General features: G+C 51.1%; 1 protein-coding gene across 1 annotated transcript in view; it reads right to left on the bottom strand.

Moving 5' to 3' along the window:
* Positions 1 to 14,623, bottom strand: part of KIF7 (kinesin family member 7) — a 30,688-nt gene extending 16,065 nt beyond the window's left edge. Inside the window, exons 1-6 of the mRNA XM_056866114.1 lie at positions 14,296 to 14,623; positions 11,769 to 11,969; positions 11,241 to 11,649; positions 5,086 to 5,593; positions 1,406 to 1,537; positions 16 to 213 (exon numbers count right to left, since the gene is read on the bottom strand). Of these exons, the coding sequence (XP_056722092.1) occupies positions 16 to 213; positions 1,406 to 1,537; positions 5,086 to 5,593; positions 11,241 to 11,649; positions 11,769 to 11,969; positions 14,296 to 14,623 (1,776 nt within the window). The remainder of the gene's footprint in view (positions 1 to 15; positions 214 to 1,405; positions 1,538 to 5,085; positions 5,594 to 11,240; positions 11,650 to 11,768; positions 11,970 to 14,295) is intronic.
* Between the last annotated feature and the right edge of the window lie 1,257 nt (positions 14,624 to 15,880).

Here is a 15,880-nt window from a genome sequence, read left to right as displayed (position 1 = left end):
GGAAGCCCCACGAACCTTGTTGGGGTTGGTAGGGCCAGGCTTGGGCCAGCGAGAAGATTGGGCAGCGCCTGCGGGGGCCGTGTGAGGTCTCTGGCCACGCTGAACCAGGCAGAGGTTTTGCAGCAGTTCCGGCACGCCTGAGTTCGGCCTCTCCCTCCGCAGGCATTTGTGGAGTTCAGCGATGAGGTCTTGCTGCTCCTGCAACTTGTCACTCTGCAAGGAAAGATGCAGATGCATTTGATGAACCCATGAAGCTGCCTTATAATGACACAGACCATTGGTCCATCGAGGCCATTGGTCCATCAGGATTGTCCATCAGTGAATCCATGAAGCTGCCTTATAATGACACAGATCATTGGTCCATCGAGGCCATTGGTCCATCAGCCTGTCCATCAGTGAGCCCATGAAGCTGCCTTATAATGACTCAAACCATTGGTTCATTGAGACCATTGGTCCATCAGGACTATCCATCAGTGAACCCATGAAGCTGCCTTTATACTGACTCAGACCATAGGTCCATCGAGACTATTGGTTCATCAGGACTGTCCATCAGTGAACCCATGAAGCTGCCTTTATACTGACTCAGATCATAGGTCCATCAAGACTATTGGTCCATCAGGATGGTTTATCAGTGAACCTATGAAGCTGCCTTTATACTGACTCAGACCATAGGTCCATCAAGACCAGGATTGTCCATCAGTGAACCCATGAAGCTGCCTTTATACTGACTCAGACCATAAGTCCATCAAGACCATTGGTCCATCAGGATTGTCCATCAGTGAACCCATGAAGCTGCCTTATAATGACTCAGACCATTGGTCCCATCAAGACCACTGTCCATTAGTAAACCCGTGAAGCTGCCTTATAATGTCTCAGGCCATTGGTCCACCAGGACTGTCCACCAGTGAACCCATGAAGCTGCCTTATAATGACTCAGACCATTGGTCCATCGAGACCATTAATCCATCAGCACTGTCTACTCAAGACCGATAGCATCTCTCGGGAGTGTCTTCCCCCTCACCTACTGCCCAGAGATGCCTGGGATCGAACCTGGGGCCTTTCGTATGGCCAAGCAGACGCTCTAGCTCTGAGCCACAGACCCTCCCCAGCTGTAGAGCTGTGGCACAAGACTGGGGTCTTGCGCACAAACTGGGCAGCGGCCGCTGTCGGTGTCCACCCCGTCAAAGGACAAGGATCGCCGAACCATGGGTGAGGCACGAGCAGAAAACAGGCCGTGGAAAGATTACCCAGGGCCTCGAATTCAAACGACAGACAGCGTCCTCCCTGTGCAGAGGAGGCAGGAAAAGAGCCAAGAACTTCGCCTCCAAGCTGGCCGCAGGAAGAGATTATTGTTCTGCCTTGGAAGAGTGCCAGAGAGGGAGTTCGCCGCGTGATTCAGCGATACCTGCAGCTTGTACTGCTCCATGGCGTCCTCGAGGGCAGCGAGAAAATCCCGATTCTCTTCTTCTAACCGCTCCACTTGCCTCGCCAGGGAGTCCTCCCTTACCGTTTCAGGTCCCTTCGGGTGGCCTTCCTGCTGATGAGAAAACCGAAAAATGGGCTGCACTCCCGCACTTCAGAATACCCTTTCTGCCGTTCCTCAGATGGAAATAATGAGGCAGAGGAACCACAACCATGGATATGGCACTGTAAGATGGCGCCAACGGCCGTCTCGCATTCAACCTCAGCCCGTGGAGAGTGAACTCTGACTCTTACTTTCTCGGCAAGAGGCAGTTGCCCCCAGGAATTATATCCGGGCTGTTGTTTGCAGACATGATCTGGTTTCAGTGAGGTCACATCCAGACGCCCAAATAGGCAGGGTCTTCGAGACCCTCTTTTCTGTGCATATTAATCCCTTCCAATCTTTAAAATGTACATATTTTCCTTCGCAGGTAGGGTAAAGGTAGTCCCCTGTGCAAGCACTGGGACATTCCTGACCCATGGGGTGACATCACATCCCGACGTTTACTAGGCAGACTATGTTTACGGGGTGGTTTGCCATGGCCTTCCCTGGTCGTCTATACTTTACCCCCAGCAAGCTGGGTGCTCATTTTACCAACCTCAGAAGGACAGAAGGCAGAGTCAACTTTGAGCCAGCTACCTAAGACCAACCTCTGTTGGGATCGAACTCTGGTAATGAGCAGAGCTTGGGCTGCAGTACTGCATCTTACCACTCCGCACCACAGGGGTCCTAATCCTCGCAGGTAGACTACAATATATAAATAAATACCCCCACCACCATCACAACTTTAAGCTTCCATGTTGCTTTGTGTGAGACAGATTCGGGGAACTAGGGGTTGGATGCAGACAAAATTGGAGTTTTCACCGATTCCCCTTCCTGCTTCGGACCTTCCTCGTGTCCTCCCTCTGGTCCCCTGCCCCCGGAAGCCGCATTTCGTGGACCTCCGTAAACTCAGGGGAGAGGCAGGAGAGTTCCAGTCTGCCACTGGAAAGTTTCGTCTGGATCCAACCCCACATCCTATGTCAGTGGCTCCCTTCTAGCATATTTGGGATTGGTGGTGGAAAGTGCTGTCAAATCTCAGCTGACTTATGGCAACCCTGTAGGGCAGGGGTGGGGAACGTCAGGCCCGGGGGCCGTTTAAGGCCCGCAAAATCATTTGGTCTGGCCCTTCATGGGTCCTGGCAGATCTCTAGCTCAGAAGGATCTAAGACTGGTGATCCAGCCCCTCCCACGGACAGGAATAGTCTCTATTCAAGGCAGAAGTGAGTTTGTTTTGCCGAGAAAAGGAACCTTCCCCCCCCACCCTTGCAGAAGAGTTGTTAGCTATGGAGCTGCTAATACCGGCCAAGAAACTTTGTTAACCCTTTCCCACCCGGGCCATAGAGAAACATATTCCCTCTGTGCTACAAGAGGGCTGGGGGTGGAAGTGGCGACAGTAGAGGGGTTAAAGTGGGCAGGGGCAGAATGCGCGGGGCGGGGGGCTAGTTCTTAGCCACTGTGTTCTCATTTCATCCCTGCAGGCGGAGGTAGCAGGAGCCGGCTGTAGAATCCGGCCCCGACCATGTGGAGCAGGAGCAACTCTGGTGTGAAGCCGGCCGGCTACACCCGGCTGGTGCAACAGACCATTCTGTGCCACCCGGTGGGCGAGTGCACCACCGGTTGGATGCCTGCCTGCTTGCCCGCACCCGGGGGGGGGGTCATCTGGGGCAGCTGCCCGCTTGGGGCTTGGTCGGCTAATTTTTAAGTTGATAACTTTGTATGGCCTGCGAATGGTGTTATAAATATCCAAATGGCCCTTGGTGGAAAAAAGGTTCCCCACCCCTGCTGCAGGGTTTGCAAGGCGAGAGACAAACAGAGGTGATCTGCCATTGCCCGCCTCTCTGTAGCAGCCCTGGACTTTCCTGGTGGTCTCCCATCCAAACGCTAACCAGGGCTGACCCTGCTTCGCTTCCAAGATCAGACGAGATCGGGCTAGCTTGAACCATCCAGGTCAGATTTAGTTGGTCCCAATAAGGCCTCGCCTCCCTTTGCGATGTGTTCCTTGATCTCTGGGCCATCGCGGCCCCTGACACTTTGGGAAATGTGCAATTAGTGCTCCAGAAGCACTCCAGTGCTCAGCCACCGCAATGAATGGGCTCCTTTGTAGGGAGAAATCCCAGCAGGCTGACAGTCTCTTCAGTCTTGCAAAGGGACAAAGACCGATGGTGAGAGGACAACAGCCAGCAAAAATCTAATTAGACACAAGACGCATGTTTTGTTAAACGGTGTAGACAATCCCTGCCGTTTTGGCACAGCTGACGGCCAAAGAAAGGGGAATGTTCCTCCTCACTTGCCGCCTTCTAACTGGCGGAGCAAGCCCACCCTTACTTTCAGGTCGGGTTTCAGGGAGTCTCTTTGGGTGGGGAGGAGGCCGCAATGGTTTGCTCAGAGTGGAGCAGCAGTGTTATTCACACAGGGCGCTGTCTACAGGGGAAGAGAAATCTGGGGAGGGGGGTTGGGGGGGGCTCCAGCTTCAGGCCCCCATTGACAAAGCTCAGTTCATCCCCAGGTCATCGTGTCGATCAATTCAGGCAGCACATTGAACTTCTACACTAACTCAAACTACGCTCGCCACAGACTGGTGACAAATCAGACCGAAGCCAGGGAAAAGCGATGACATCTTTGCATAACGGATCGTGTCAAGAAGCCCTGACTAGACTTACAGCCGGAGGTACCCTTTAGAAGAAGAGTTGGTTTTTATATGCCAGCTTTCTCTACCACTTAAGGAAGAATCAAACCGGCTTACTAGCACCTTCCCTTCCCCTCCCCACAACAGACACCTGTGAGGTAGGTGAGGCTGAGAGAGCTGTGACTAGCCCAAGGCCACCCAGCTGGCTTCATGCGGAGGAGTGGGGAAACCAACCCAGTTCACCAGATTAGCCTCCGCCGCTCATGTGGAGGAGAGGGGAATCAAACCCGGTTCTCCAGATCAGACTCCACCGCTCCAAACCACCGCTCTTAACTACTATGCCATGCTTGCTCTCAGGATAATCTAGTCTCCTAGTGACGTTCTGGCACCCATCTTGGGATTTCACCCTTGGGGCCTCCGGCACACCCATGTACACCCAACCCAGCCGACCAAGCAGTTCTTAAGGAAGAACTGGGTTCTTAAGGAAGAACTGGTCGGCTGGGTTGGGTGTACATGGGTGCACCGGAGGCCCCAAGGGTGAAATCCCAAGATGGGTTCCAGAACGTCACTAGGAGACTAGATTATGTTGCTGAGAGCAAGTGTGGTGTAGTGGTACTGCTAAAGGTAAAGATAGTCCCTGTGCAAGCACCGGGTCATTCCTGACCCATGGGGTGACGTCACATCCCAATGTTTACTAGGCAGACTGTGTTTATGGGGTGGTTTGCCAGTGCCTTCCCCAGTCATCTTCCCTTTACCCCTAGCAAGCTGGGGACTCATTTTACCGACCTCGGAAGGATGGAAGGCTGAGTCAACCTTGAGCCGGCTACCTGAAACCAACTTCCGTTGGGATTGAACTCAGGTCGTGAGCGGAGCTTTTGACTGCAGTGCTACAGCTTACCACTCTGCGGCGCGGGGCTCTGTGGCACCGACCGCGGGGTAACTTAGGGTTTCGCACCTTGGGGTTCCGATCGTCCGCCGACGCGCTCTCGATGCCGCTGTCCAAGCCGGAGGCCGAACTCAGCGCGCTCCTCTCGCCCTCCACGGCGCACAGCCACTCCTTCACCCGCAGGATCTGCCCCACGCTGAGGGTGCCCTCCTCTTGCAGTTCCGTCAAGAGCCGGTAGGCGGCGTCGGTGCACGTCCTGTAGTGGGCACACTCCGCCAGGAGGCGGGCTGCGCGGTCCTGCGTGGGCCGCTTGGGGGCCGGGTCCGAGCGGTTGATGATGCGGGTCTCCGCGCGGCGGCGCTGCTCCATCGCCCGCTGCAGGCTCTTGATCTGCAGCCGCAGCTCCACCACGTCCTCGGCCTCCTTGCAGCTGTTCACCACCGCCCTGTTCTTGATGTTCTGAGCGCGGCTGGCGTAGTTCAGCGTCGTCAAGCTCTCGTCGAAGTCGGAGGAGGAGGGGCTGACGCAGGCGATCATCGCCGTCTGCGCGTTCCCACCTAGGGAGTCTTTCAGGATCCTAAGGGAAGGAACAATAGAAAAAAACAATCAGGACGCAGCACCATTTCTGGGGCTCAGGCTGAGGGGCCGTGGCTCAGTGGTAGAGCGTCTGCTTGGCTTGCAAAAGGTCCCAGGTTCAATCCCCCGCATCTCCAGTTAAAGGGACCAGGCGAGTAGGTGATGTGAAAGACCTCCGCCTGAGACACTGGAGAGCCGCTGCCGGCCTGAGTAGACAATACTGACTTTGATGGACCAAGGGTCTGATTCAGTATAAGGCACCTTTATATTTTGGGGAGGGGCTGTGGCTCAGTGGCAGAGCATCTGCTTGGCATGCAGAAGGTCCCAGGTTCAATCCCCGGCTTCTCCAGTTAAAAGGGACCAGGCAACTAGATGATGTGAAAGACCTCCGCCTGAGACCCTGGAGAGCCACTGCCGGTCTGAATAGACAATACTGACTTTGATGGACCGAGGCTCTGATTTATTTATTATTTCCACTTACTACCCTGCTCTCCCTGGCCAAAAACTGGGGATTCGGTATAAGGCAGCTTCATGTGTTCAAGAAAACCAAACGTGAATCCAGACACATGGTGGCGGAAAGTTCCGGCAAGTCACAGCTTATGGCGACCCCATCGGTTTTTTCAAGGCAAGAGACGTTCAGAGGTTTGCCATTGCCTGCCTCCGCATCACGCCCTTGGTATTTCTTGGAGGTCTCCCATCCAAATACGAGCTAGGGTCAGGGCTGAAAGTGTGCGACGGGCCCGAGGTCACCCAGCAAGCTTTGCAACCGTATCTCTTGCCCCCTCTGTGTGTGTGAGTGCCATCAAGTGACAGCCGTAGGGTTTTCAAGGCAAGAGACGGTCAGAGGTGGTTTGCCGTCGCCTGCCTCCACATCACGGCTGACCCTGGCATTCCTTGGAGGTTGCCCATCCAATTGCTAACGATAGCAGACCCTACTTAGTTTCTGAGATCTGACAAGAACAGGCAAGCCTGGGCCATCCAAGTCAGGGCAAATATGGCAACCCCGAAGGGTTTTCAAGGCAAGAGACAGAGGTGGTTTGCCATTACCTGCCTCCGCGTGGGCTGAGGAAGTTCGAAAAGGACCGTGGCTGGCCCAAGGTCCCCCCGCAGGGTTCATGTGGAGGAGTGGGGAATCGAGCCCGGTTCTCCAGATTAGACTGCAGGTTGTGTGTGTGTTAAGTGCCGTCAAGTCGCTTCCGACTCATGGTGACCCTATGAATGAAAATCCTCCAAAATGTCCTATCTTTGACAGCCTTGTTCAGATCTTGCAAATTGAGGGCCATGGCTTCCTTTATTGAGTCCATCCATCTCTTGTTGGGTCTTCCTCTTTTCCTGCTGCCCTCAACTTTTCTTGGCATGACTTCAGGTTACACCTTCATAAATATAAATGATCATTCATAAATACAAATGATCAAATTATTTTGAATATGTTAAATGGAAAGAATAGATTAAAATTTCATAAATAGCAATAATATAGATAATGATTAGGTTATATAGATACAGGATTTATTAAGTATATTGTATAACACTGAAATAATCTTATAAGAGGTATTAGATGTAAGAAGAGATCTATTCCCCGAAGGAATAGAATCTGTGTGATTGTAAATGAATGTATGTGGGGGTTTTTTTCTTATTAAAAAATTAATAAAATATCCTGGGGGGGAGAATACAAATGATCCATTATTGCACAAAAGTGGTGCGATGCTTTCAACAACATATGAAGACATTGCGTGGGCTGAGAGAGTTCGGAGAGATCTGTGACTGGCCCAGCAGACTTCTGGTGGAGGAGTGGAGAATCGAACCCAGTTCTCCAGATTAGTCTACTGCTCTTAAGCACTACAATGCGCTGGCTCTTGTTTATGATGAAATTGAAAAACAAAGGCACACCATTTTCTCTTTTTGATCCTTACAGCTCTTTGACGGTTTGGAGCGGTGGACTCTGATCTGGAGAACCGGGTTCGATTCCCCATTCCTCCACATGAGCGGCGGAGGCTAATCTGGTGAACTGGGTTGGTTTCCCCACTCCTCCACACGAAGCCAGCTGGGTGACCTTGAGCAAGTCACATTCTCTCAGCTTCACCTACCTCATAGGGTGTCTGTTGTGGGGAGGGGAAGGGAAGGTGATTGTAAGCAGGTTTGAGTCTCCCTTAAGTGATAGAGAAAGTCAGCATATAAAAACCAACTCTTCTTCTTCTTCTAGCGCAAACTCGTCAGATCTTGAATGCTAAGCGGGGTCGGTCCTGGTTAGTACTTTGGATGGGAGATCACCAAGGAAATCCAGGGTTGCTACGTAGAGGCAGGCAATGGCAAACCACCTCTCCTCATGCGTTGCCTTGAAAACCCCATGAGTTGTCAACATAAATCAGTTGTGATTAGACGGCACATGGATTCCCTTTAGTTTTTGGATCTGGATTTTCGACCCGTGCGGCTGCAAACAAGTTTGGCCTCTAGAAGTTCAACTCCCTTTGCCTTCCTCCAAAATATAAGCTCCCTTGTCCATTAGGCTGGTAAACTCAAGTTAGCCGGCTGTATAATGTGTTGCTTAATAATCCCAGCAGAAAATTTGCCAAATGCAATACAGATTTGTGAAACAATAATTCTGTTTTAGAACGTGTTCAGTTTGCAATAACAACTATTACAAATGATCACGTTACAACAAAAAAGAGAGAAGGCTACATAAATAAAGAGACTTAGCTATGTCCCGACAACATATGTCAAAGTTGGCAACAAAGCACAGTCCTCTGCAAAGGTGCGTTAAATAATTTCCGCGATATTTTTGCTGCGGTCTTTGTCCCCCAGCCAGCACAAGAGCATGTTACTTAACAGCTAGCTGTACCCCTGTAGCTGTACCCCAAGGAAATAAGGGGGGATCGTCAGGACCACAAGGCTACAAACACCGAAAGAGACCGCAGCAAAAATATTGCGGAAATCATTTAACACACCTTTGCAGAGGACTGTGCTTTGTTGCCAACTTTGACATATGTTTTCGGGAAATAGCTAAGTCACTTTATTTATGTAGCCTCCTCTCTTTTGTGTTGTTACGTGATCATTTGTAATTGTTGTTATTGCAAACTGTGAACATGTTCTAAAATAGAATAATTGTTTCACAGATCTGTATTGCATTTGTCCATTAAGGCAGCAAAACATTTGGGATTGACTGGTCTTTCAGAATTCCGGCCACTTTCTGCTAACTTAGCAAGCAAATTTCAATTATGGCGAGGAAGACTGCAGATGAAGGCAATGGCAAACCACCTCTGCTTCCCACTTGCCTTGAAATCCCCTTGCTGAGATCACCATAAGTCGGCTACGATTTGAGGACACTAATGTTATCCATGGAGTGCCGCCAACCAGTTTCTGAAACCAGATTCAAACCAGTTAGGAGCATTAGATGTCCACCAGCTCCCTAATAATAGTGTATTTTATCATGAGAGTTCCATGGGGGTCATGTTGGCAGAAGAAAACATCAATGAATCAGTCAATCCATAATGCATGAATGAATCAGCTGTCCTTCACACGGTTCCACACTATAGCTTATTGCTGTTGAAGCCGCCACACCCACAGCAGCAAGAGCTAAGCTCATCTCCGCAGTGATTCTGCGGAAAGGGTTTTCTTTCTCCAAGAATCCAACCCACCTAGCAACAGAAGCCAGATGGTTCATTTCCACTGAGTGGGCAAGGATTCCGCTAGAGGAGACATCGAGGTTGAACGATGACTCTAGCCCATCTGTTTTTACATTCCGGCATCTTCAAATTTAGAAGAAGAGGAGTTGGTTTTTATATGCCAACTTTCTCTACCGCTTAAGGGAGACTCAAACCAGCTTACAATCACCTTCCCTTCCCCTCCCCACAACAGATACCCTGTGAGGTAGGTGAGGCTGAGAGAGCGTGACTAGCCCAAGGTCGCCCAGCTGGCCGCCTGTGTAGGAGTGGGGAAACAAATCCAGTTCACCAGATTAGCCTCTGCCGCTCATGTGGAGGAGTGGGGAATCAAACCCGGTTCTCCAGATCAGAGTCCACCGCTCCAAACCACTACACCACACCACCACACACATTTATTTATTTATTTACTCAAATGTATACCCCGCCCTCCCTGGCCAAGGCCAGGCTCAGGGCGGGTAACAACACTGAAACCACAATATAACAATAAAATACAATTAAAACCATAAGAATCATTCCTAAAATTAGGACTGAGAGACATGAGCGACCCAAAATCTCTTTGGACTTTTTTTTACAGAGATAACAAGCTGGTAAACCCAAATCCAGAAACTTTTTTTTTTTTTTTGGTGCTGTCAAGTCACAGCTGACTTATGGAACCCCCTCATGGGGTTTCCAAGGCCAGAGACGTTCGGAAGTGGTTTGCCATTGCCTGCCTCTGCATCACGACCCTGGTTTTCCTTGGAGGTCTCCCATCGAAGTACTAGACAAGGCTGACTCTGCTTAGCTTCTGAGATCTGACGAGATCAGGCTAACCTGGAACTATCCAGTCCAAAGCAACAGAGATAGGTAAAAAAAGGTAAAGGTAGTCCCCCATGCAAGGACCAGGTCATTCCTGATTCATGGGGTGACGTCACATCCCAACGTTTACTAGGCAGACTATGTTTACAGGGTGGTTTGCCAGAACCTTCCCCAGTCGTCTTCCCTTTACCCCCAGCAAGCTGGGTACTCATTTGACCGACCTCGGAAGGATGGAAGGCTGAGTCAACCTCGAGCCGGCGATCTGAGACAGACTTCTGTCGGGATCGAACCCAGGTCGTGAGCAGAGCTTGGACTGCAGGACTGCAGCTGACCACTCCGCGCCACGGGGCTCCTAATCCTCACAGGTAGACTACAATAAATAAATCTGTAGGGATCGAACGCAGGTCGTGAGCAGAGTTTGGGCTGCAGCTTACCACTCTCCGCCATGGGGCCAAAGCATCAGAGAGAACAAGCTGATAAATCGGAAACTTAGGAATGACTAAAGAGCGCCTTCACGGCTTAAAGCAGGTGCTCGCCATGGTATACAGAAGTGTGACTCTGTCCAGGCAGAAAAACCCACTTAGCCAGGGTCTACTGGCTCCATCATCAACCAAATGGGAGACTGCAGCCAAGAAATCAGAAGGCGATTGAGGCAGAGAAGGGCAGCCATGAAGGAGCTAGAAAAGATTCTGAAGTGTAAGGAGGTGTCTCTGGCCACCAAGATTAAGTTAATTCATGCCATTGTATTCCCTATTACTATGTATGTGTGTGAAAGCTGGACAATGAAGAAAGCTGATAGGAAGAAAGTTGATTCCTTTGAAATGTGGTGTTGGAGGAGAGCGTTACGGATACCGTGGATGGCCAAAAAAACAAACCAGTGGGTAATAGATCAAATCAAGCCTGAACTGACCCTAGAAGCTAAAATGACTAAACTGAGGCCATCATGTTTTGGTCACATCATGCGAAGATAAGAGTCACTGGAAAAAAAGTCATGCTAGGAAAAGTTGAGGGCAGCAGGAAAAGAGGAAGTCCCAACAAGGGATGGATGGACTCAATAAAGGAAGCCACAGCCCTCAATTTGCAAGACTTGAGCAAGGCTGTCAAAGAGAGGACATTTTGGAGGACACTGATTCACAGTTGCCGCCATGAGTCAGAAGCAAGGGGACGGCACTAAACACACACACGCACACCTACCTCGTGATTTTGGAATCCCGGTAGGGAATGTGGCTGCCTTTCCGGCGGGGGTCCCCCAAGGCGCTGATGACGTTGCCCAGCGCCAGCAGGCTGCCGTTGATCTGGATGCTCTCCTTCAGCCTCTCCCCCGTGCTCCCCGTCTTCACCACCCGCTCGGAGCCGGCCAGGTCCACGAAGTGGAATTTGGAGGTCAGGACTTGGCCCGCGACTGGGGCTGCGGCCTCGTCCCGAAGGGCGAGGCGCCCAGCGTTCCGGCGCTGCTCCATCGTCACGGTGAAGATGGTGTGCGAGCGGCTGGACGTCTGGTTGAGGTGGGTGGCCCCCGTGTGCTTGGCTGCGTTGCCCATTTCCAGCAGGCTCAAGACCTCGTCTAGGCCCTCCACTTCGGTCTCCGCCACCCCATACAACACTGTAACAAGAGAGGGAACGGCAAGGGTTACAAAGGGACGGTTTGCGCCTGAAACCCCAATGAGTCTTACAAGGGGACTATCAGGAAAACCAGAGAAACAGCAACTTGTCAACTTGTACCGATGTTGCCCTTGTCATCTTCTCGGATCTGAATGTCCTTGCTCGCCGTCTCCACTTGCAGGAGGTCCCAGAATTCCTCCTTATACACTTCCAGGTAAGAAATACGGACGGTGTAGTCCAATAAGTCATTCTCGTCCATGAGTCTGAAGGCTTCAGCCATGGCTCGAGGGATGATGCCCTGCTCATCTTCATTGAAGGAGGCTGGGAAAGAGAACATAAGAAAGGCCATGCTGAATCAGACCAAGAGCCATCAAGTCCAGCAGGCTGTTCACACAGTGGCCAACCAGGGGCCTATAGGAAGCCCACAAACAAGACGACTGCAGCAGCACCATCCTGCCTGTGTTTCACAGCACCTAATATAATAAGCCTGCTCCTCTGATCCTGATAGGTGTGCATCATGACTAGTATTCATTTTGACTAGTAGCCATGGATAGCCCTCTCCTTCATGAACAAGTCTAAGGTAAAGGTAAAGGTCCCCTGTGCAAGCACTGGGTCATTCCTGACCCATGGGGTGACGTCACATCCCGACGTTTACTAGGCAGACTTTGTTTGCCAGTGCCTTCCCCAGTCGTCTTCCCTTTACCCCCAGCAAGCTGGGTACTCATTTTACCTACCTCGGAAGGATGGAAGGCTGAGTCGACCTTGAGCCGGCTACCTGAAACCGACTTCCGTCGGGATCGAACTCAGGCCATGAGCCGAGCTTGGACTGCAGTACTGCAGCTTACTACTCTGCGCCATGGGGCTCCTAATGAACATGTCTACTCCCCTCTTAAAGCCTTTCAAGTTGGCAGCAGTCACCACATCCTGGAGCAGAGAGTTCCAACATTTAACTATGCGTTGCGTGAAGGAATACTTCCTTTTGTCTGTTTTGAATCTCTCACCCTCCAGCTTCAGCAGATGACACCCCCCCCCCGTTCTCGTATTATGAGAGAGGGAGAAAAGCTTCTCCCTGCCCACTCTCTATACCATGCATAATTTGCTTTGGTGGGGTTTAGAGAAACACCAACACAATTGGGGGGGTGGGGGGTTGTCACCAGCTGCAGCGAGCTCAGGAGGAACCAATTTCATTGCCAGCAAAAATGCTAGGATATAAGAGGTATTTTACACCAAATGGCAACTTTGCTGTCAAGAGAAACATTGACACTCCCATGTACAACTATGGTACCACAAAAGGCAAGACTGTTTGGCAGACCTGTTCACCTCTACCACAAGGCTACTATATTAGGGCATTTTCACACATGCCAAATCATGCCCTTTCAATCCACTTTCAATGTGCTTTGCAGCTGGATTTTACTGTGTGAAATGGCAAAACCCACTTGCTAACAATCCTTAAAGGAAACAAATCCTTAAAGGAGCCCCGTGTCGCAGAGTGGTAAGCTGCAGTACTGCAGTCCAAGCTCTGTTCATGACCTGAGTTCGATCCTGACGGAAGTTGGTTTCAAGTAGCCAGCTCAAGGTCGACTCCGCCTTCCATCCTTCCGAGGTCGGTCAAATGAGGACCCAGCTTGCTGGGGGTAAAGGGAAGATGACTGGGGAAGGCACTGGCAAACCACCCCGCAAACAAAGTCTGCCTAGTAAACGTCTGGATGTGATGTCACCCCATGGGTCAGGAATGACCCGGTGCTTGCACAGGGGACCTTTACCTTTATAACAGTCCTTAAAGTGGATTGAAAGTGCATTATTCAGTATGTGTGAAAGCGCCCTCGGAGTTATCTATTCCAGATTGCCACTCTGTCTAATGCACATTGACATGGCTGTAAGAGCAGCAGAGACAACAAATAAAATTTAAATGTATAAAACATTAAGAAGTTCATTTTCTGAATATGAATATTAAATACTGCCTGAAGAAGATCCTAAACAGTCGGACCAAGCCACAGTTTGGCATTCAAACTCTTTGGGATGCTTCCAAGCAAAATTATTTTTCCCCTCTGGGTTCTAAACCAGCAAAGATTTACATGCTAGGTTTCATAAGAACATAAGAAAAGCCCTGCTGGATCAGACCAAGGCCCACCGAGTCCAGCAGTCTGTTCACACAGGGGCCAACCAGGTGCCTCTAGGAAGCCCACAAACAAGACAGCAGAACCATCCTGCCTGTGTTTCACAGCACCTAATGTAACAGGCCTGCTCCTCTGATCCTGGAGAGAATAGGTATGCATCGTGACTAGTATCCATTTTTACTAGTAGCCATGAATACTCCTCTCCTCCATGAACATGTCCACTCCCCTCTTCAAGCCTTCCAAGTTGGCAGCAGTCACCACATGGGGCAGGGAGTTCCACCATTTAACTACGCGTTGTGTAAAGAAATATTTCCTTTTATCGGTTCTGAATCTCTCACCCTCCAGCTTCAGCAGATGACCCACCGTTCTGGTATGAGAGAGGGAGAAAAGCTTCTCCCTGTCCCCTCTCTCCAAACTGTGCATAATTTTATAGACCTCTATCACTCTGTTTAGGAGATGGCATTCACATTTCATGGAGAAGGGAAAGGGAGAATTCAGAGATTAACACAGCAGAGGAAGGTGGAACTTACAGACAGTCACTTCTCCAATGGTGTAGGTTTTGCCAGACCCTGTCTGGCCATAGGCAAAGACGGTCACGTTGAAGCCTTGGAAAAAGGCCTCCACCAGCGGCTGCACGCAAGCAACATAAACGGACTCCTGGCTGGCGGATTCGGTGAAGACGGTATCAAAGCGGAAATGGCGATTGTGCCCCAGGGTCACCTCCTTAGTCTCTGGGTCTCCTCGCAGGCAAGTCTGGTGCCCGTGCAAGCGTTCCTTGGGCAGCAGGGGCCGGATGCGAACAGCCACCCGGACGGGGATCTCCTCCATCGGTGGCTTGGACTCAGCTTTACGGCCCATGGTTAGTCCACGACGGAAGCGTCAGGACGCCTGGAAGCCAAGCAGGGGTGCCGTCGTTCCACTGGCTCCACCACAAGAAGATGAAATGAGAGCAGACAACCCTAAAATAAAGAATATCGGTAACTTGGCTCTGGAAGCAGCGCTGCCAAAGCAAGGGGGCAGCTCTGGCACGAACAGATTGAGAAACTTCACAAGGAACAGAGAATCTGCTATTGTCAGAATTCACAGAAAGCGCCACCATCGGAACCTCCAGGCCGAGTGTAGGCATGTAACATGGCATGCACAAGAAAGAAAAGTTGGCTGTGCGGCTGACACATTGTGCAGAGCGTGGAAGCAGCTAGTTTCTGGCAACGGGAGAGCGGGGAGAGGGCAGCATTGGAATCTTTTCAGCCCAGCTGCGGGTTAAATGCTGGCAATGCCGCTTTGGCCGAGCTTCTCCCTATAACTTTTCAGGCGAACCTTTCTTGCAACCTTTAGCAAGGAAATATTGTGTACATGCAGATCGGGGCAGGACCTAGGGGTGCCAACTCCCCCTTGGGGGTGAAGCCTGGGGAGGGCAGAGTCTGGACTGGAGTAGGGACCTCAGCAGTAGGGTTTCCAGGCCCCTCTTTGGGGCGGTGCCTGAGGAGGGCAGGGTGTGGGGAGGGACTTCAATGCCATAGAGCCCAATTGCCAAAGCGGCCATGTTCTCCAAGGGAACTGATCTCTGTCGGCTGGAGAGCAGTTGCAACCCTGGGAGATCTCCAGCCCCCAACCCAGAGGTTAGCAACCCTAGTTGTTGGTGAAGATAAAACGGATGAGGGGAGAAGAGTGGTGTAAAGCGCTTTGGGCCCCCACAAGCGAGAAAACAGGGTTGCCGATTGGAGGTTGACAAATTCCTGGAGATTTTGGGGGTGGAGCCTGGGGAGGGCAGAGTTGGGAGCGGGGTAGGACCTCAGCGGGGTACAATGCCATAGAACCACCCTGCAAAGCTACCGTTATCTGCAAGGGAACTGACCTCTCGCCTGGAAAGCAGCAGGGTACAATGCCACAGAGTCAGGGTTGCCAGCTCCGGGTCGGGAAACACCTGGAGATTCTGGGGGGCGGAGTCTGAAGAGAGCGGGGTTTGGGGAGGGGAGGGACTTGAATGCCATTGAGTCCAATTGCCAAAGTGGCCATTTTCTCCGGGAGGTTTCTTCCTGGAGGTTTTTAAGCAGAGGCTAGATGGCCATCTGTCAGCAATGCTGATTCTGTGACCTTAGGCAAATGATGAGAGGG

Source organism: Euleptes europaea, chromosome 20, assembly GCF_029931775.1.
Source record: "Euleptes europaea isolate rEulEur1 chromosome 20, rEulEur1.hap1, whole genome shotgun sequence".
Lineage (NCBI taxonomy): Eukaryota > Metazoa > Chordata > Lepidosauria > Squamata > Sphaerodactylidae > Euleptes > Euleptes europaea.
This window is presented reverse-complemented; position numbering and strand designations above follow the sequence as displayed.